This window comes from Harmonia axyridis, chromosome 7, assembly GCF_914767665.1.
Source record: "Harmonia axyridis chromosome 7, icHarAxyr1.1, whole genome shotgun sequence".
NCBI lineage: Eukaryota > Metazoa > Arthropoda > Insecta > Coleoptera > Coccinellidae > Harmonia > Harmonia axyridis.
In genome coordinates this window covers 796,090-819,327 of record NC_059507.1, presented here as the reverse complement: position 1 = coordinate 819,327, position 23,238 = coordinate 796,090, and the positions used below count along the sequence as shown (strand labels likewise).

Below are 23,238 nucleotides of genomic sequence, written 5' to 3'. Positions count from 1 at the left end.
ATAAACAATTTTCAAAACTACAGGGTGGGCAAATAAGCGAGGTAAGCGGCTATATCTCAGGATCCACTCATCGTAGAGACTTGCGGTAAAAAAATTTACCACTAAAGTATACAAGAGAACACACTGGAAATTGTTTTGAAGTTCATACCTCTACCGCTAGGGGGCGTAAAAGCTACCGTCGAGTAGAAAAATGAATTTTACTCGAAAGTGTTTCATATGAAGTAGAAGAAAAAATATCATCACTGTAATCCTTGGAAAATTCTCTATCTTTTTGAATTGTCACTTTCGATTTTACGACATCAAATAAGGGTAGGTGAAAGAGAGAAATCTGACTGATTGAAACGCCTGTAACTTCAGTTACAGCGCTAGCTTCAGGCGTTCTGGAGTTTTGGAAGAAAAAAGATATTCTTCAACTGATGCACTGAAAAACTTAATTGTGTCTTCTTTCGGCCATAACTCCAGAACGCCTGAAGCTATCGCTTTGCGACCTTTTGGTTTTTTCATACAAATTTGATGGGATTTCTGTTTCTGTTAGAACTTGAAGACACAATTTGGTTTTTCGCAGTGCATCAGTTGAAGAATATCTTCTTTTGGCCATAACTTCAGAACGCCTGAAATTATCGCTTTGCGACCTTCAGGTTTTTTCATGCAAATTTGATGGAACTTCTGTTTCTGTTAAGAAAATCCTATCATTACATTTGAAATTTCGGAGTAAAAAGAAAAAAACAATGAACTTCTGACTTAGCGCCTCCTATCGAAAGCAGCAAAAACAAATTTATCATGAATATATTTTGTCCTCAATCAACAAGATATTATCTTTCAGACGAGATCTAATTTGCTCAAAAATGTTGAGCCAAACTGAAATTACAGGCACTTCCATCAGTCAGATTTCTCCCTTTCACCTACCCTTATTTGATGTCGTAAAATCGAAAGTGACAATTCAAAAAGATAGAGAATTTTCCAAGGATTACAGTGATGATATTTTTTTTTCAACTTTATATGAAACATTTTCTAGAAAAATTCATTTTTCTACTCGACGATAGCGATTACGCCCCCTAGCGGTAGAGGTATGAACTTCAAAACAATCTCCACTGTGTTTTCTTGTACGCACTTTAGTGTTAAATTTCTTACCGCAAGTCTCTACGATGAGTGGATCCTGAGATATAGCCGCTTACCTCGCTTATTTGCCCATCCTGTACAATTCAAAACATTTTTAGCCACTTGATAATGCAGGTATCTGATTTGATTATGCCTCGTGAACAGCGGAACTGTTAATCGATAAAAATAGAACAGACACAAAGACAAGAACATAAAATAAAAGTTAAATTACCTCCACCTAACGTGTGAACTTAAAATTGGTCAGGCAGTACGTGTTTGTGCAGGTAAAAATATCACAGATTTTTGGGAAAATAAATTAGCTACCGCGAGTACTCTTGCATCTAGCAGGCTAGTTTAAAACCGGATATGGTGAAACACTGACCACGAATCCGTAGTGCTGGAGGATGTCCATCTTGCACATTGGACAGGTGCGGTGTTCAAGCAGCCAGGGATCTATGCAGTCTCTGTGGAACTCGTGACTGTGGAAATTTCGTTAGTTAAAAATGTGTCCAATATCATGGATAAACGATAAAAAGTGCTGATCTGGTCCTCGGCTAATTATAGCGGATGGCAAAGGAAGAAGAAGAAAACCATAGAGTTGTTTCATAGAATGACACTGACAGTTTATTGTCAGTGTTTCAGTTCTATGAAAAAACTCGATGGTTTTCTTCTTTTTTCTTTGCATCCCGCATAACTTTAAAACTCACAATTTTTTTTTGAATTATGAGTGTTTTCTGTTTGAAAAACACCGAAATATGCACTTTATATTGCAGCTGAAACGACTGCTTGGCAATGAAGTATCAATCGAAAACAAAACAAGCAAATATTGACACTCACTCGAGTAATTCCCCTACAGATAAGATAATTCAACCGTGTTGATGGAAAAAAAAAAAACAAAAGAGGACAGAACTTACGAGCAAGGAAGTATCCTCAAGGTGTCGTTGTGTTTGTACCTTTCAATGCACACGGCACAACATTCTCCCTCTCCTTGCACTTCCTGAAAGATAATGGAAAAAATTATGAACACCACCTAAATGTAGAGTTTTTTATAAATATACCCACTAACACAAAAAAAAACTGGAAAATACTGTACGCCGTTTTAAGACGAGAATTTAGTGTGAAAACATTGAAATATTTATTCATTACGGAAGAAAGAGGGCAAATTGCTCCAGCAAACTCTGGAGCAATAGCTTCAGCACATACTGGAGCAATTGCTTGAGTAATTTCCGAAGTAATTGCTTTAGCAAAATCCGAAGCAATTACTTGAGCAATTTCCGAAGCAATTGCTTCAGCAATTTCCGGAGTAATTGCTTTAGCAAAATCCGAAGCAATTACTTGAGCAATTTCCGAAGCAATTGCTTCAGCAATTTCCGAAATAATTGCTTTAGCAATTTCCGAAGCAATTGCTTGAGCAAAATCCAAAGCAATTACTTGAGCAATTTCCGAAGCAATTACTTGAGCAATTTCCGAAGCAATTACTTGAGCAATTTCCGAAGCAATTGCTTCAGCAATTTCCGAAGCAATTGCTTCAGCAATTTCCGAAGTAATTGCTTGAGCAAAATCCGAAGCAATTACTTGAGCAATTTCCGAAGCAATTTCTTCGGCGAATTCCGAATTCAGTGTGAAAACATTGAAATTCTTATTCATTTAGAAATACCTGTCAGCCAACTCTTGTAACTGCCTTTATTTCTACAATAACTAAGTTATTTTGATGAAATTCGATACGGATGTCCGATTCAAGTTTTAGACGGTAGCAAACATATTTCAGATTTAGGTATTCGCAAATGTGAAATTCCGAGGAAATTTCATTAAAACTGGTCTAGTATAACGCAAAATATTAAGGTCCCAAAAATTTCACTTTTAGTCACAAGCAATGCACACCGTGTATTCAAAAGAGTTTCAATTCCTAAGGAACCACTACCTAGTCAATGCAAATATTCCTATCAAATTTCGTCAAAATCGATGTACAAAATCGAAAAGTACAAGATATTGAGATTTCACAAATTCAGCGTTTGCGCATTTTTAACGCACACCCTTTATCTGGAAAATTTGGAATTCCTATTGCACCATTTTCGACCCAAACAGGACACTAACACTAAATTTCATCAAAATCGGATGAGAATTGTGGAAGTTAAGGCTTTCAAAATAATTTGCGGACACACAGACAGACACGAAACTAAAAATGGTCAGAAAGTGCAATAACCTAAAATATCTGAAAAAAAAATTCATTCTTACCTTATCTTCACGTTTGATGTTTTTCGTGGGTATCTTATCCAGTGCTTTCTTAGCGGCACTTCCTAGTTTTCTCTGGGGCAAGAAAGAAGATATAAATAGCTTGGATGCAGCTGGAATTTGATATGAAAACAACTTACCGACAATCTATCTTTAGCGTGTATATACCTGAACCTCTGTACGTAGTAGAACACAAGCCACGCCAAAGAGATGATCATCAGGATGATGAAAGTGACGGAAACGAACAGGATTGATGTTCTGGAAAGAAAAAAATGCTTCCAATAATTGAAATACATTTATCATTTCACGTAATTTCATAGATTGTCGCTTCAATACATGGTGTTCCTAAATTGGGTGTACAAACTAAAATGAGAGATTTATTGAATCATATTAAGAAAAAAAAAGTCCTATAAACATGTGCCCGCGAACGCTTTATTTTCTAGATACAGGTTGTTTCTTGTAGTACCACTTTTTGTTATGTATATACCAGTTTATTGAAACTTTATTAATCTTCGTTACAGATTGGGTAAATAAGTACCATAACAAATAAGGCTGAATTTCGCTATAAAAAAACTGAATTATGAAGGCAAGTGGGCGAAAGAATATAAATAACGGGTGCTTTTTTTTCGAGGTATATAACTTTAAGTTGGCATTACTGTTCAAGATGGCGACCAATTCAACAGCTGTCAAGTGATTTATTCTCAGTTTGGTTTGACAATTCATCATGAATAGACTCACGCTTGAACAACGCTTGCAAATAGTGCAATTTCATTTCGAAAATAATGGTTCTGTGCGGAATACGTATCGCGCACTACGTCCATTTTATTTTGTTTAGCGATGAAGCGCACTTCTGGTTGAATGGCTACGTCAACAAACAAAACTGCCGCATTTGAAGTGAAGCTAATCCTCAAGTGTATGCCGAACATCCAGAAAAACTGACTGTTTGGTGCGCTTTATGGGCTGGTGGAATCATTGGTCCGTACTTCTTCAAAAACGATGATGGCCAAAACGTTACAGTCAATGGTGATCGGTATAGAGCCATGATTACTAATTTTTTCATTCCTGAATTGAACAACCATGATGTCTAGGAGTAGTTCCGGCAGTAGTTCCACCAAGATGGCGCAACATGTCACACAGCTCGTGCCACAATCGATTTATTGAAAGACACGTTTGGTGACCGCCTAATTTCACGTTTTGGACCTGTGAATTGGCCTCCAAGATCTTGTGACTTAACACCGCTAGACTACTTTCTGTGGAGCTATGTAAAGTCATTGGTCTATGCGGATAAGCCACAAACCCTTGACCATTTGGAAGACAACATTCGCCGTGTTATTGCCGATATACGGCCACAAATGTTGAAAAAAGTCATCGAAAATTGGACGTCTAGATTAGACTACATCCGAGCCAGCCGTGGCGGTCATATGCCAGAAATCATATTCAAAATGTAATGCCACAAGATTATCTTGCGGATACATAAAATTCATGTCAATCGAATAATCCATCGTTGTTTTATTGCAATTTAAAGTTCTATAGCTCTAAAAAAACACCCTTAATTACGGTCAAATCGATCAAAAACCAAAAGAAATGTATAAAAGAGCATGCAATTGCATTGGCGTAGGAGGTGACAACGCAGTACAAATATATATTATAAATTCATGTTCCAAATATGATGTCAGCCATTTGTGATCATATCTTGTAATTGTTCTGCATCATGAGTGTGCATGAATTAATTGTTTGAAATGGCCGCCATAAATAAACCACTTCTTCTTTAATCTTATACCAAACAAAGTTATGAGGCTATTGTCTGCAATTGTCCTAGTTCTGACACATCTAGCTCCGATATAATAATATCAGCCTCTATTCAGATTTATTCTGAAATAGAAAGAAAATCACAAGGGATCAGATCCGGTGAATGAGCTGAATACTCATTTATAGGCTTGTAAAAGACAATAAATTGTTTCAAATGTTTTTAAAAATTCGATTTCAAGACTTCAACTTTCGATATGTATTTATAAAAAAAAAATTGTGATTAAATGGATTTTATTGAAATGAAGCATAGATTCAATTTGCTACATTTTAAGCAGGTCAATAATTATTAAAACTCAGTCGTAAAATGCGCATACACATTTATTTTAATGATAGCTTATCATTTTACGTTTAATGAACTTTCGAATTCATAATTGAGATTTCATTCATTACCTTGAATATTTCATTGAGTGCCTACACTTGAAGTCAAAAAATTATTCCTGATTCTAGTTCTATTTTCAGATTTAAATTTATAAAAATCTGTGCAATTTATTTTCAAATATCTCCCAATATTCTCGTTTTTGTTGATTAAATTTCAAAGATTTCAATTGAGTTCCATTTTGTCTCAATGGAAAATACAGGGTGTTCTTAAATTGTAGGTACAAAGAAAAATGACAAATTTCTGGGATTATTTTAAAAAAATACCATAGTTTATTTCTCATAGCATCTTTCGTTCACAAGATATTTTATAAAGGCATAGATATTTCAATTTGAAGTTTTAATTATGTGATGTGCTCATTTTGAATGCAAATCTACAGGGTTTTTTTTTCTGCAGTGCTAGTTTCTCTCGCTCGGTACTTTTTTTGGCGGACCTTTGGTAGTTTAGAAAATGTAAAAAGAAACTTTGGTTCACTACTACACTGTTTGGTTTCTTGTAGTCTTGTTGTGTCTACTACCGATTACGAGAAGAAAAATTTTGAACAATTCTCTAGTAATCCTCAGGAAAATCCAAATTATTATAAAGATCCAGTTAGTAAGTTGTGATGAATAAATTAATTATAAGTTTTGATATTTTTTACCCAATCTGTAGCGAAGATTAATAAAGATTCGATAAACTGGTATAATGATAACAAAAAAGTTCGATTACAAGAAACACCCTGTATCTCAAAAACAAAGCGTTCGTGGGCTTATTTTTATAGGAATTTTTCTTGAAATTATATGTATAGGCTCATAAAGTATGCCAATGTCAACAGATGGATAGTTTGAACTATTTGGAATCATTATCACCAACTTCATGAATACAATATTTACGTGTCCTAGAAAATGCTGATGTTGGTTTGTTTATTGTTCAATTTCCGTATAATCAATTTTGAAGACAGCCTTTGTAAACTTCGTTGTATTGAGTTTTCTTGAAAACAGTTGTCAAAATACAGAAAAATTTCAGATCTTGTAGGATTTGAATATGATATCCTTTCGAATACACAAAATGAAACGAGAATTCTGACATTGGAAAAACAGGATATTTTCAGAACAAAAAATAATCACCCTATATATCGTATTTTTGGTCGTCACAAGTAATATTTTACCAATTCTGAAATGAACCATCCTGATAACACATTTGGTTTTATGTTCACATAAACCGACCTTTCTTGATCTGTTGCATTGTTGTTTTTGTTTTGATTCGTCTATTTTTAACCTGGTCAAAAATACAGCTTTATCGATCGTTCAACGAACTCAGTATTTCTGAGAAAAAGATCGTTTGGGAAATATTTCCGAGAGTAGTAAAGTGAAATATGAAAAAGATGATTTCAAAGAAATGCATTACATTATAAACACGTATAAAAGTCGTATAATAAAATACAAATAAAAAAAATATTCACATTCCCAATTTTATGAATGTGGTGAAAAATTCAATAGAAACTGATTGAAAAAAATCATATTTACCTGTTTATATTCGCTGCCCTCGAAGTAGTTTTGGACGCTACTGTGATATGTACCAATACACCTCTGGATTTTTCTGTCAATGTTGCCAACTCTTCACCTTTCCACTTATAAGTGAACACAGCGCAGATATTTCCTGGAAAATAAAAAAAAAGTTGATGAATAAAGAGAATAAAAAAAAAAAGGAAATTTCTCTAAATAAAATTTGTTATAATGGTGTCTTTTTTCGAGGTATATAATTTTATCGATTCATCGGTCCGTACTTCTTCAAAAACGATGATGGCCAGAACGTTACAGTCAATGGTGATCGGTATAGAGCCATGATTACTAACTTTTTCATTCCTGAATTGAACAACCATGATGTCCAGGAGCTGTGGTTCCAACAAGACGGCGCAACATGTCACACAGCTCGTGCCACAATCGATTTATTGAAAGACACGTTTGGTGACCGCCTAATTTCACGTTTTGGACCTGTGAATTGGCCTCCAAGATCTTGTGATTTAACACCGCTAGACTACTTTCTGTGGGGCTATGTAAAGTCATTGGTCTATGCGGATAAGCCACAAACCCTTGACCATTTGGAAGACAACATTCGCCGTGTTATTGCCGATATACGGCCACAAATGTTGGAGAAAGTCATCGAAAATTGGACGTCCAGATTGGACTACATCCGAGCCAGCCGTGGCGGTCATATGCCAGAAATCATATTTAAAATGTAATGCCACAAGATCATCTTGCGGATAAATAAAATTCATGTCAATCGAATAATCTATCGTTGTTTTATTGCAATATAAAGTTCTATAGCTCTAAAAAAACACCCTTTATTAAAAAATATTCTAAAAAGTGTTTCCAATTGCATGATTTTCATTTTGTTTCTTCCGGTATGTATTTTGCAAAAACTTCATTTCTTTATATATACTCTTCGAGGAATTCTTTTCATCACTTTAGTACAGTTTGATAACTCAAACTATTAAATATAATTGTTTTCACCGAATTCCAGACAAAGTGGATATCTGAATTATTCACTATCGCCCATTTTTTATCTCGAGTATTTTGTATTTCATCCGATTTTGAAAACACATCGATCTTGTTGGTAAACAAGTTCCTATGAATGACCGACACTATTTTTTTTTTGCTTTTGTTGTTCGTCTTTCACCAATATCTTCGTTTCAAATCGTTTTAATCATTGAAACAATTTTCCTCGGAATTAATTTTTATATCTAACGGGTGTTTTTGAGAGATATATAACTTTAAGTTGGCATTTCTGTTCAAGATGGCGACCGATTTAACAGCTGTCAAGTGATTTATTCTCAGTTTGGTTTGGAAATTCATCATGAATAGACTCACGCCTGAACAACGCTTGCAAATAGTGCAATTTCATTTCGAAAATAATGGTTCTGTGCGGAATACGTATCGCGCACTACGTCCATTTTATTTTGTTTAGCGATGAAGCGCACTTCTGGTTGAATGGCTACGTCAACAAACAAAACTGCCGCATTTGAAGTGAAGCTAAACCTCAAGTGTATGTCGAAACACCGTTACATCCAGAAAAACTGACTGTTTGGTGCGCTTTATGGGCTGGTGGAATCATTGGTCCGTACTTCTTCAAAAACGATGATGGCCAAAACGTTACAGTCAATGGTGATCGGTATAGAGCCATGATTACTAATTTTTTCATTCCTGAATTGAACAACCATGATGTCCAGGAGTAGTTCCGGCAGTAGTTCCACCAAGACGGCGCAACATGTCACACAGCTCGTGCCACAATCGATTTATTGAAAGACACGTTTGGCAACCGCCTAATTTCACGTTTTGGACCTGTGAATTGGCCTCCAAGATCTTGTGACTTAACACCGCTAGACTACTTTCTGTGGAGCTATGTAAAGTCATTGGTCTATGCGGATAAGCCACAAACCCTTGACCATTTGGAAGACAACCGTGTTATTGCCGATATACGACCACAAATGTTGGAAAAAGTCATCGAAAATTGGACGTCCAGATTGGACTACATCCGAGCCAGCCGTGGCGGTAATATGCCAATAATCATATTTAAAATGTAATGCCACAAGATTATCTTGCGGATTAATAAAATTCATGTCAATCGAATAATCCATCGTTGTTTTATTGCAATTTAAAGTTTTATAGCTCTAAAAAAACACCCTTTATATTCTACGTTTTTCCAACACGAAATATCGATTTTCACATGTGGAAAATGATGAAAAACAACTTCAGTGTCCTGCTAACGACTGTTTTCAGTTAATAACCTCAAAATACGAGGTCTATCTGATCCCTTTGTGATTTATAAATTAATTTTCTGGAAATGGCCACGCCATTCCACAATTTACACCCCCAATAGTCACGCCACTGTCGAATCTAATTAATGCGGTCTCACTTCGTTTACAAAGTTGTTAAATTAATGACCTATTTTCACCTCGGCTTGAAGGTCGAAAAGCGGAAACGACCGATGGAGAAATTTGATAGATGCCTGCTTCACACACGTTTTATGTACGGTGGTTTTTATCGTAAACAAGATAGGTACGTTTCGAAAGAAAATTGAATGAACGATCCCAATTATTCGGAAATTTTTTAGTCGAAAAATTTGACTCTTTTCCATAACTATTTTTTTATTTATTTACTTCTTTATTCTTGACCTCTAATACAGTACAAGTACTGGTGACAAGGCCTATTTAACAATATACAAAAAAATAATACTATATAATATTCAAAACAACAACAAAGTTGAACTAAACAAAATAAATCTTTCAGGTACAACTTAAGCTTAATATTAAAGTTATTTTTAGTTCTTATCTACTTTATTTCTGGTGGTATTTGGTTAAATGCTTCTATCGCTCTATTGCTAATAAGTCCACGATTTCAGAAATTATAGGTTGTAAATTGAAATTTTCGAAAACAATTGTTCTTGAGCGACGTGCAAGTTCTCGATATTCACATCACTAACTCAAATTTTCCAATCAGTTTCGCTGTTGCCGACCGAGAAAATGCTTCAAGACGACCCAAAAGTAACGGGTGTTTTTTTTCGAGGTATATAACTTTAAGTTGGCATTACTGTTCAAGATGGACACCGATTTAACCGCTGTCAAGTGATTTATTCTCAGTTTGATTTGGCAATTCATCATGAATAGACTCATGCCTGAACAACGCTTGCAAATAGTGCAATTTCATTTCGAAAATAATGGTTCTTTGCGGAAAACGTCGTGCACTACGTCCATTTAATTTTTTTTAGCGATGAAGCGCACTTCTGGTTGAATGGCTACGTCAACAAACAAAACTGCCGCATTTGGAGTGAAGCTAATCCTCAAGTGTATGTCGAAACACCGTTACATCCAGAAAAACTGACTGTTTGGAGCGCTTTATGGGCTGGTGGAATCATTGGTCCGTACTTCTTCAAAAACGATGATGGCCAGAACATTACAGTCAATGGTTAGCGGTATAGAGCCATGATTACTAACTTTTTCATTCCTGAATTGAACAACCATAATGTCCAGGAGCTGTGGTTCCAACAAGACGGCGCAACATGTCACACAGCTCGTGCCACAATCGATTTATTGAAAGACACGTTTGGTGACCACCTCATTTCACGTTTTGGACCTGTGAATTGGCCTCCAAGATCTTGTGATTTAACACCGCTAGACTACTTTCTGTGGGGCTATGTAAAGTCATTGGTCTATACGGATAAGCCACAAACCCTCGACCATTTGGAAGACAACATTCGCCGTGTTATTGCCGATATACGGCCACAAATGTTGGAAAAAGTAATCGAAAATTGGACGTCCAGATTGGACTACATCCGAGTCAGCCGTGGCGGTCATATGCCAGAAATCATATTTAAAATGTAATGCCACAAGATTATCTTGCGGATAAATAAAATTCATGTCAATCGAATAATCCATCGTTGTTTTATTGCAATTTAAAGTTCTATAGCTCTAAGAAAAACACCCTTTATTTTAGTTTCGCCATTATTAATTTCAATCTTTTCACCATTTTATAGTGAATTTTTACAATTTCAATGCGTTGTTGAAGCGTGTATCGTTCCAATTTTAGTAATGGCGTAGTTTTTACTTGTCAAATGTCAAAAGATGACTTTCCAAGTGATAACAACGCTCAGAAGTTGGTGCCAGTGTATAACTGCAGAAGGAGATACAATAAATTCGAATGAATAAGACATATTCTGTTTCATTGAACATTTCCGGTTACATTTTGACATCGAAATATGATATATCTCGAGTGTGGTAACTTTCTATTTTCCTTGTCTTTCAGTCCATAACCTGTTGGCCTACGCAGAAGCTGTCCGGGCCATAGAAAACTAGGAAACCAGTGTCGCCGCCATCGACAAAACCTTATGTGGGTAGATAGATGACAGATCTAACGTGGTACCAACATCAAAACGGAAAGTGGTCGACATTGCAGTCGATTTCCGTTAATGTCGATTCCACGAGGTTAGTCCACCGTATCATTACACCTGAGACTGGTTAAGCACGGATATAAACAACGTCTATTCATGGCCTAATAGATCAATGTTGTTTATGCCGGTCGCTGATACTTGTTTTACTTTTTATCGCTGCATGTTTCGTTACACAACAACACGAAATCTGAACAATCGTTTGTAGTAAATAGTAGTAATTAATTTATTGGTATGTTTGATCGATTGCAGTGGACGTAATGATGTAAACAAAGTACTGGACTTAACAAGGCGTGGCCTGAGACACTGACTTTATCCTGTTTTATTAACTTGAGAAATTCGAGATAATGTCAAGTGCAACAGGAAGAAGAACAAGGTTTCGAATTGTTGAAATACTTATTGGTTTGATTGAGACATACAGGAATTGTTTTGAGATATATATTGGGTGACTCAAAGTTTACCATCAATTGATTTTGAGTGAATAATTTGTATCCGTGAATGATGTACAGGGTGTTCCTAAATTGGAGGTACGAAACAAATTACAAGGTTTCTTGGAAAATTTTAAGGGAAAAATGTCCTATAAACAGGGGCCCGCAAACGCATTATTTTCGAGATAAAGGATGTTTCTTGTAGTCCTATTTTTTTTGACGATTATAAAGGGTGTTTTTTTTAGAGCTATAGAACTTTGAATTGCAATAAAACAACGACGGATTATTCGATTGACATGAATTTTATTTATCCGCAAGATAATCTTGTGGCATTACATTTTAAATACGATTTCTGGCATATGACCGCCACGGCTGGCTCGGATGTAGTCCAATCTGGACGTCCAATTTTCGATGACTTTTTCCAACATTTGTGGCCGTATATCGGCAATAACATGGCCAATGTTGTCTTCCAAATGGTCAAGGGTTTGTGGCTTATCCGCATAGACCAATGACTTTACATAGCCCCTCAGAAAGTAGTCTAGCGGTGTTAAATCACAAGAACTTGGAGGCCAATTCACAGGCCCAAAACGTGAAATTAGGCGGTCACCAAACGTGTCTTTCAATAAATCGATTGTGGCACGAGCTGTGTGACATGTTGCGCCGTCTTGTTGGAACCACAGCTCCTGGACATCATGGTTGTTCAATTCAGGAATGAAAAAGTTAGTAATCATGGCTCTATACCACTCACCATTGCCTGTAACGTTCTGGCCATAATCGTTTTTGAAGAAGTACGGACCAATGATTCCACCAGTCCATAAAGCGCACCAAACAGTCAGTTTTTCTGGATGTAACGGTGTTTCGACATACACTTGAGGATTAGCTTCTCTCCAAATGCGGCGGTTTTGTTTGTTGACGTAGCCATTCAATCAGAAGTGCGCTTCATCGCTAAACAAAATAAAATGGATGCAGTGCGCGATACGTATTCCGCACAGAACCATTATTTTCGAAATAAAATTGCACTATTTGCAAGCGTTGTTCAGGCGTGAGTTTATTCATGATGAATTGTCAAACCAAACTGAGAATAAATCACTTGACAGCTGTTAAATCGGTCGCCATCTTGAACAGTAATGCCAACTTAAAGTTATATACCCTATACCAGTTTATCGAATCTTCATTAATCTTCGCTACAGATTGGGTAAATAAGTACCAAAAGTTAAAATTAATTTAGTCATCACATCTTACTAACTGGATCTTGAAAAAAAAAAAATGTTTATAAAAAATGTTTCCGGCTATATGTATATCGGAAACCAAGCTCATCGCAAATGATATCAGGCCAACTGTTTACCATCTGCTCTACCACTGCATTGTCGATGTAATTGTCGCTGCACATACGTATCAATTTAATTATTATTTTCTCCCTGGAGGTCGCTTTATATAGCTTTCCCAGCCCAAGCGTTACTATCTGCTCATTTTTTTTTAAGTGCTCGATTATTGTAATCGGGGAGGTAGAATGGAACGGAATTGGTTGTTAGTCATCTGGGCCTCTTAAGCGTTGCGCAAGTTATAACGTGGACACGTGCTTGGTGTAATTTTCGAATGAGGATGCTGTTGAAAGCCTTGCAGGAGGTTGATAGAATGAGATTAACATATGCCGGTTGATGAGGGCTTGTGGAATTGTGGATAGGGTGAATTTGTGATGGCAATTTGTGACCATCATCGTTTCTAACGGGTGTTTTTTTTTCAAATTAGCATTACTGTTCAAGATGGCGACCGATTTAACAGCTGTCAATGCTTTATTCTCATTTTGGTTTTTTTATCATGAATAGACTCATGCCTGAACAACGCTTGCAAATAGTGCAATTTCATTTCGAAAATAATGGTTCTGTGCGGAATACGTATCGCGCACTACGTCCATTTTATTTTGCTTAGCGATGAAGAGCACTTCTGGTTAAATGGCTACGTCAACAAACAAAACTGCCGCATTTGGAGTGAAACTAATCCTCAAGTGTATGTCGAAACACCGTTACATCCAGAAAAACTGACTGTTTGGTGCACTTTATGGGCTGGTGGAATCATTGGTCCGTACTTCTTCAGAAACGATGATGGCCAGAACGTTACAGTCAATGGTGATCGGTATAGAGCCATGATTACTAACTTTTTCATTCCTGAATTGAACAATCATGATGTCCAGGAGCTGTGGTTCCAACAAGACGGCGCAACATGTCACACAGCTCGTGCCACAATCGATTTATTGAAAGACACGTTTGGTGACCGCCTAATTTCACGTTTTGGACCTGTGAATTGGCCTCCAAGATCTTGTGATTTAACACCGCTAGACTACTTTCTGTGGGGCTATGTAAAGTCATTGGTCTATGTGGATCAGCCACAAACCCTTGACCATTTGGAAGACAACATTCGCCGTGTTATTGCCGATATACGGCCACAAATGTTGGAAAAAGTCATCGAAAATTGGGCGTCCAGATTGGACTACATCCGAGCCAGCCGTGGCGGTCATATGCCAAAAATCATATTTTAAATGTAATGCCACAAGATTATCTTGCGGATAAATAAAATTCATGTCAATCGAATAATCCATCGTTGTTTTATTGCAATTTAAAGTTCTATAGCTCTAAAAAAAAACACCCTTTACAAGAAATCAAGAAGTGTAGTACTGGACCAAAGTTTCTTTTTACATTTTTCTAAACTTCCAGTGGCACACCAAAAAAAGTAAAAGAGGAAAGATGCGGGCACAGAAAAAATATCACCCTGCAGATTTGCATTCAAAATTAGCATATCACATGATGAAAACTCTAAATTGGAATTTTTATGCAAAATATCTTGTGAAGAGAAGGAGCTATGAGGAAAAAAATCAAACTTTACCACCTTGTATCACACACCATAGATTTTAACCTCGAATTCACGTACGTACGTATTTCGCTAACTTGAAAGCTTCTAGCGGAAATTACTTCGATGTCTCAAATTACTAGATGTGTATACACTTTCATAGTGTATCCTCATTATGACGCATATTTTTTATTAATTGGGAAATTGATGGCTCCAAACAGTCCTGAACTCTATATCACGTTGCTTTCTACGGCACTGTTAATTGTTTACCTAACAGAGAATCATTGGACGGTTTCCTGTAACCTGAAAACATATCCTCACAGAAATAAACCACAAGGTTAATCTTCACACGTCCTAGAATGATAATTGATTCGATAATATCATCACCAAATTTAGTTTTCAGTGAATCGAATATCCTTCAGATTATTCCGAGCAACACCATGAAAATATTCTTTATAAGAAATTAAGATGCCAACACATTTTCCTGAAAAGGAGCACAAACTCCTTTCATTGGCCCAAAACCTTTCTGTGGTATAGGTAAATGTAACTACATATAAGAAGGCATTGTTTTTCCTGAACTAATTGGGATGGAGCGCCAAGCACGTGACGTTCAGGACAGCGTCCAATTCGATACAATCGAATGAAAACTTCTTTTTGTATAAGTACATACATCAGATTATCTACAGCTTCGGCCGTTTCCAACTTCTTCTGTCAAAACACATGTCTCCCTCCAAGTTTGGCTTCTTCGACGTCATCTCTCCAGAACGTCTTGGTCTTCTTCTCTTCCTAATGGAGGTAGCTACTATCCATTCTAGCACTTCATTAGCCATCCTATTTCATCCATTCGTTTTGTTATCCGAACCATGTCAATTGTTTTCTATCTATGGCGTCACTAAAATCTCTCTCGATGTTCTTCTGCCTCCTGATTTCTGTATTCCTCACTCTTTCCAATCTCGATCTTCCATAACTCCTTCTCAAAAAGTCCAACTCTGTTGCCAGCAGTTTTTTCAATTGGTATTACTTAAATCCTATACTTCTGCTCATTTTTCTTGATATTCTCTTTTCCCCAAGTATGGAATCGAGTGCTCCAATGGTTTCTCTGTTCTTTAGCGTTACATTCTGACAGTCAGGCTGCAATCAAAGCTTTGAGCTCAAATATAATCGATTCTTAGATGGTATTGGATTGCCTAAGGAAACTCAATGAAGTAGACAAGAATATCAAGGCCTGTTCAGTCTGGGTTCCTGGTCACTTAAGGGAAATGAAGAAGCCAACACACTGCCAAAAAAGAAGCACAAACTTCTTTCAATGGCCCAGAACCTTTCTGTGGTATTGGTAAATGTACCTACAAGAAAAAGCTTCAGGAGAAGGAAAAAACCGAAAGTGAAACACTCTGGCGGAATCTTTTTTGGTTGGATCATTCCAAAAAGCCTCTTCGAAACTTTGATACTGCGAGATCTAAGAAGTATCTGGATCTTAGCAAGAATATGCTGGACCTCCTCTCCGGATATCTTCGAGGGCATAGCCACCTCAAGAAGCACTATGAAAATGAATCTAGCAGAAAACGACGAGTGCAGATTCTGCAGGTAGTAGGAAGAAACTCCGTATCACCTGGTGAAGGAATGCATCGCCATCGCTAGCCAACGCAAAAAATGCTTTGAACAAAATACTTGTGCAAGTGAGAAAGTAACCTCCTTGAAGCCATCCCAGGGACTGGAATTCCTTTGAACTCTTTAACTGGAGGGCTGTAGGCTACTACGACTAATGGCTAGAGCAGCTCTGATTGGGACCACAATAGACCATAAGATCGCGGTGCAATAAAACTCCCCTTAAATCCAAATCTAAAGTATATACCCTAATAAATTACCTGTTGTCTACTATATAGACAGCTGAAATGATTCAAATATGCACTCAGAACACCAAGGCTCAAAAATCAAACGATCAGCTTTATTGTAACTACAAAATATGTATTCGTAAATAATGTTGCATCCCTTAAGTTATTACCACGATCCCAAAACCTAACCCCTTCACGATCTCATCTCCTAATAGCCAAATGTTTCTGCACTTCCGGCAGTTGAGGTATAGGCGCCTCCACCGTCAAGACACCATCGGCACTCAGGTTGCTCTGCACAACATCTGGAGTAACACCCTGGGGCAGCATAAACTGCTGGTTGTACTCCCTATAAACCCTTTTGGTACCATCATTATCCTCATGTTTGGCGTGCACCAGAAGATAGTTGTTCTCCGTCATAACCTCAATCTCTTCCGGTGCGTACTGGCTCACGTCGAAGCGCAGCTTCAGCTGACGCTGGCCGTCCTTGCCGTCTTGGATCAGTGGCGTGGTGAAGCCGTGAGGTGACGCGAACGCCCTGCTGAACATTGCCTCTTGGAATCTGTTCATCTCTTCCTGCATCATCTTCATCTCTTTGCCGAAGTTGTCCCAGATGTTGTTGAATTCGCTGGTCAGGACGTTGGTGTTGCTGAGGCGCATGGGGACGTTGCGCAAGCTGTTGCCTTCCGCCATTTTGGAGCTGATGAAATGGGTTTGAAATTTTTTGATATTTTTGTCGAGTGTCAATTTTGAAAGATGCGGTGTGGATCATCGAGTAGTTTTGGTTGTTGTTTGGGTTTTGTGGATGATTTGATTGAAGATGCAAAGCATACATATAAAAGGTTGACAGATGATCCCAAGAACAACCGAGACATGGTAGTCATCCTTACAATAGGAAGATTATATTCTCGAATCCTCAGAAATCTGGTAGAAGAAGTACCAGAAGATAAACCACTGGAAGAACAAGATTATAGGCAGGGTGAGACACAGTGGAAACTTATTCCAGAGTTATAATGAACTTCAGTAACTGAGATGGCTTCAAGGAGGTTACTTCCTTACTTGCACAAGTCTTTTGTTCAAAGCATTTTTTGCGTTGGCTAGCGATGGCGATGCATTCCTTCACCAGGTGATACGGAGTTTCTTCCTACTACCTGCAGAATCTGCACTCGTCGTTTTCTGCTAGATTCATTCTCATAGTGTTTCTTGAGGTGGCTATGCCCTCGAAGATATCCGGAGAGGAGGTCCAGCATATTCTTGCTAAGATCAGATACTTCTTAGATCTCGCAGTATCAAAGTTTCGAAGAGGCTTTTTGGAATGATCCAACCAAAGAAGATTCCGCCAGAGTGTTTCACTTTCCATTTTTTCCTTCTCCTGAAGCTTATTCTTGTAGGTACATTTACCAATATCACAGAAAGGTTCTGGGCCATTGGAAGAAGTTTGTGCTTCTTTTCTGGCGAGTGTGTTGGCTTCTTCATTTCCCTTAAGTGACCAGGAACCCAGACTGAACAGACCTTGATATTCTTGTCTACTTCATTGAGTCTCCTTAGGCAATCCAATACCATCTAAGAATCGATTATATTTGAGCTCAATGCTTTGATTGCAGCCTGACTGTCAGAATGTAACGCTAAAGAACAGAGAAACCATTGGAGCACTCGATTCCATACTTGGGGAAAAGAGAATATCAAGAAAAATGAGCAGAAGTATAGGATTTAAGTAATACCAATTGAAAAAACTGCTGGCAACAGAGTTGGACTTTTTGAGAAGGAGTTATGGAAGATCGAGATTGAAAAGAGTGAGGAATACAGAAATCAGGAGGCAGAAGAACATCGAGAGAGATTTTAGTGACGCCATAGATAGAAAACAATTGACATGGTTCGGATAACAAAACGAATGGATGAAATAGGATGGCTAATGAAGTGCCTAGAATGGATAGTAGCTACCTCCATTAGGAAGAGAAGAAGACCAAGACGTTCTGGAGAGATGACGTCGAAGAAGCCAAACTTGGAGGGAGACATGTGTTTTGACAGAATAAGTTGGAAACGGCCGAAGCTGTAGATAATCTGATGTATGTACTTGTACAAAAAGGAGTTTTTATTCGAAAGTATCGAATTGGACCCTGTCCTGAACGTCACGTGCTTGGCGCTCCATCCCAATTAGTTCAGGAAAAACAATGCCTTCTTAATGGGATACATGACAATGTATACCTTACTCCTTTTCAGGATCAAGTTCGCAACGCGATCTTTCATTGCCATCTAACAAACACAATCTGGCTCGCGTTTCGAAGCGTTAAAAAATAATGAACGCTTTCGCGTGCTCGATTGATAATAATATGTATTTGAAAAATTTTGTAGGATTTCACCTCTGCTTTTGTTAAAAAATGGTCTGAATGACATTTATAAGGTTTCAAAATAGTCTAATCACAACCTTGTAGAACAAATCGTGCGCGAATATCTCATTTTCGTATAGATTGCATGGTTATATTTAATTCATATATGTTGGCACTCGGGATTTCTACTGTCACGGATTTATCTATTATCTGTCAAACTTGTGATTCAGAAAACAGTTCTGCCAACCAACATTTCAATTTCAATGAAAATTACGTGAATTATACAGAAAAAAATGTATACCTAATACTTGTACAGAAGCCTCATTCCAACACTCGTTCTTTCAAATATTGTACAATAATATCAATGCCTTCTGTACTTTTATTATGAATAACTATTTGAATGCGAATCTACAGGGTGATATTTTTTTGCCCGAAACCTACTAATTCAAGAGGTAGGTATGCCATATTGAGAATGTAAAGGGTGTTTTTTTTTTCGAGGTATATAACTTTAAGTTGGCATTACTGTTCATGGGCGCCCGCAGGGGGGGGCCATGGCCCCCCCTGAGATTTTGGATGCCTCATTTTTCAGCACAACACCCTCAATATTACTTTCTCAATCCAAAGGGCAAGGAAAAAAGGAAAGTAATAGATTCACAACTATTTTTCGGTTTTCAATGGAATTACATACTATACATATAATCCATAATCGGCAGAGGTATTTTTTGAATTAAAAACTTTTTTAGGCGCGTTGAGCAATACTTGGGTGAAGAAAAATCATGGAACCGAAAGCACTCCATGCGTGTCAATTTGTTTATAAATTCATCTTATACACTGCGTCCGTAACCGTTAAGTATGAAACAAAATTCATTTTCAGCTAAACAGACCATTTTAAGAAATAATCCTGAAACATGTCGATTTTTTATTTTAATTTACCGTATTTTAAAATAATAATCTAATATACAGGGTGAATTACTTTCGAGTAATGACGTCAGCGTCATTTTTTTTTTAATGAAATACCCCCATTTTGACTCAATTTTCCGATTACTCTGGCTGAGCAGATTCCAAAAATGTATCATATGTTGATTCCAATTGGTACAGGGTGGACAAAAATACAATAGTTTTGTGTGTGCTCATGAAGTGACGCGTAACATTCTTTATTAGTTAAATTAACAATATTATCAAAAATACGGCAATTGGTTTGAATATAACACCCTGTAGTTTGTTACATTTTTAGATTGATAAAAATGTATAAAAATAAGAAATAATTTCTCTCATATTCTGTCTGCTAGACCAAAAGTACCAAACATGTTTGGAAACAGCTCATTTTTATTAATCTAAAAATGTAACAAACTACAGGGTGTTACATTCAAACCAATTAGCGCTAGACAATAAGTATTTTTGATAATATTGTTAATTTAACTAATAAAGAATATTATGCGTTATTTTATGAGCACACACGAAACTATTGTATTTTTGTCCACCCTGTACCACTTTTAGTGATCTTTTGAAATTCAGAGTAGACGCTGGTGATAAATATAAATACAGAAATAGAAAGAAACGGAATACTGATGTCGCCTACGACAATCATGGATGCCTCATTGTTTTTCAATTATTTTCATTTTGCCCCCCCTGAGAAAAATTTCTGCGGGCGCCCATGTTACTGTTCAAGATGGCGACCGATTTAACAGCTGTCAAGTCATTTATTCTCAGTTTGGTTTGGCAATTCATCATGAATAGACTCACGCCTGAACAACGCTTGCAAATAGTGCAATTTTATCTCGAAAATAATGGTTTTGTGCGGAATACGTATCGCGCACTACGTCCATTTCATTTTGTTTAGCGATGAAGCGCACTTCTGGTTGAATGGCTACGTCAACAAACAGAACTGCCGCATTTGGAGTGAAGCTAATCTTCAAGTGTATGTCGAAACACCGTTACATTCAGAAAAACTGACTGTTTGGTGCGCTTTATAGGCTGGTGGATAAACATTGGTCCGTACTTCTTCAAAAACGATGATGGCCAGAAAGTTACAGTCAATGGTGATCGGTATAGAGCCATGATTACTAACTTTTTCATTCCTGAATTGAACAACCATGATGTCCAGGAGCTGTGGTTCCAACAAGACGGCGCAACATGTCACACAGCTCGTGCCACAATCGATTTATTGAAAGACACGTTTGGTGACCACCTAATTTCACGTTTTAGACCTGTGAATTGGCCTCCAAGATATTGTGATTTAACACCGCTAGACTACTTTCTGTGGGGCTATGTAAAGTCATTGGTCTATGCGGATAAGCCACAAACCCTTGACCATTTGGAAGACAACATTCGCCGTGTTATTGCCGATATACGGCCACAAATGTTGGAAAAAGTCATCGAAAATTGGACGTCCAGATTGGACTACATCCAAGCCAGCCGTGGCGGTCATATGCCAGAAATCATATTTAAAATGTAATGCCACAAGATTATCTTGCGGATAAATAAAATTCATGTCAATCGAATAATCCATCGTTGTTTTATAGCAATTTAAAGTTCTATAGCTCTAAAAAAACACCCTTTATCTCCTAGATACTCCATTCTATGTACCATTTAAGCTCATTCAGGAAGTTACCTTAAACTATACCAGGATGCCTAATGTTCTATTGATTATTGAATTGCCAGTTCGTTAGTCGGCCATAGCTGAATAGCGGTGATATCCATATCAATATGAAACGAGCCATTGTAGGTACGCGTTATTTCAGTTTTTTTATTCTGAAAAGGAGTGGCCTTAGAGCGTTACGTGACGAGTTAAAATGTATATGTGGGCAAGGTCGATAGCAGACGGTAGAAAGAGACATTCATTGTTTGGTGTGTATGCATTGGGAGCGAATGAATAGAATTGAAGCCAAGTTGAGATAAACTTTAGAGTAGATAACAGGCTAATTGAAAAATCCCTGGTCTGTCATAGTAAAACACAATTTTTTTTTGGCAAAATTCGATTTTATTGTTCAACATAGTTGCCTTCGAGGGCGATTTATCTTTCGCTTCAAAATAGGCCTCAATTTCGGCGATTACTTCTTCATTGGCGCTAAATTTCTTTCCAGCGAGCATTCTTTTGATGTCTGAGAACAGGAAAAAGTCGCTGGGGGCGAGATATGGCGAATACGGTGGATGCAGAAGCAATTTGAAGCTCAATTTTGCCATTGTTTTCATTGATTTGTAACACGGCGCATTGTCTTGATGAAACAGCATATTTTTCTTCAAATGGGTCCGTTTTTTAACGATTTCATCCTTTAAACGATCCAATAAAGTTATATAATAACCGCTGTTGATGGTCCGGCCCTTTTGGAGATAATTACTGAATATTATACCTTGCGCATCCCAGAATACCGCTGCCATAACCTTTCCAGCTGACTGTTGTGTTTTTTCTCGCTTTGGGTTCGGTTCATCGTGTGCAGTCCACTCAGCTGACTGTCCATTGGACACCGAAGTGAAATGATGGAGCCATGTTTCATCTATTGTCACATATCGACGCAAAAATTCAGGTTTATTGAACTTAAACAGCTTCAAACACTGCTCAGAAACAATAACCTTATTTTTCACGTAGTCCAAAAGAAAACAAAAGGAAAAGTCTCAAGGTGTTAAATCATGAGATCTCGGTGGCCAATTATGATCACCTCTTCGAGAAACAACACTGCCAGGAAACTCAGCGCTGTCATGTTGAAATTAAACGTCGTTTACATCGATTTGAGTTTCCCTACGCTGGAATAAATTTCCCAATGTGTTTAGTGGATATTATTCGATAAAAGTGTAATTCGTCCATCCATAATAAATATTCACGAGCGCATGATAAATATTCCGAACCGTCTGAAGCCCACTTCACCTGTCGTTCAAAAGACCTGGGGACTCGGAATTGAACCTTGAAGGATCCTCTTCTAATGCCCCGTTTCCACCTCGTCAAAACACGGTGTTTATGCGAGGATCAAATATTTGCGGAACGAATTCAAGAGACGAGCGATGAAATAAAGTGTGTGGAGAAAGTGCTCAACAGTGTCTCGCGTTCTCTTCAATTATTATCGCTATAATTGGGGGGGGCAGATATGAATTTTACGTTATCGTTCGCTGAGACGTTTCGTGATGTCGTTCTTTGTTGATTTGTTGGGCAACATCTTCGAGTTGGTCTCCGGAAGACCTGGATTTCGTGCTTGAAACACGCATACACGTTTTTAGCCATGGCCGTAGAAGTTGGAATTGGAGAGTTTTTTTTTTTGTGAAATTCCATTGAGTCATTCTTGACGAAGGTTATTTAACGAAGGTTATTTTACATACAGGGTGATTCACCGGGATGGTTATTTGACAAAGGTTATTTTACATACAGGGTGATTCACCGGGAT

At 37.5% G+C, this 23,238-nt stretch overlaps 2 protein-coding genes across 2 annotated transcripts in view; both read right to left on the bottom strand.

The window, feature by feature from the left end:
• Positions 1-23,238, bottom strand: part of LOC123683851 (protein goliath-like) — a 52,530-nt gene that overhangs the window by 12,536 nt on the left and 16,756 nt on the right. Inside the window, exons 3-7 of the mRNA XM_045622794.1 lie at positions 7,021-7,153; positions 3,471-3,588; positions 3,334-3,405; positions 2,013-2,095; positions 1,481-1,577 (exon numbers count right to left, since the gene is read on the bottom strand). Of these exons, the coding sequence (XP_045478750.1) occupies positions 1,481-1,577; positions 2,013-2,095; positions 3,334-3,405; positions 3,471-3,588; positions 7,021-7,153 (503 nt within the window). The remainder of the gene's footprint in view (positions 1-1,480; positions 1,578-2,012; positions 2,096-3,333; positions 3,406-3,470; positions 3,589-7,020; positions 7,154-23,238) is intronic.
• Positions 16,634-17,311, bottom strand: LOC123683852 (heat shock protein 27-like). Its single transcript, XM_045622795.1, has one exon. It carries the CDS (start codon positions 17,229-17,231, stop codon positions 16,743-16,745), a length of 489 nt encoding a protein of 162 aa, XP_045478751.1. The 5' UTR covers positions 17,232-17,311; the 3' UTR covers positions 16,634-16,742.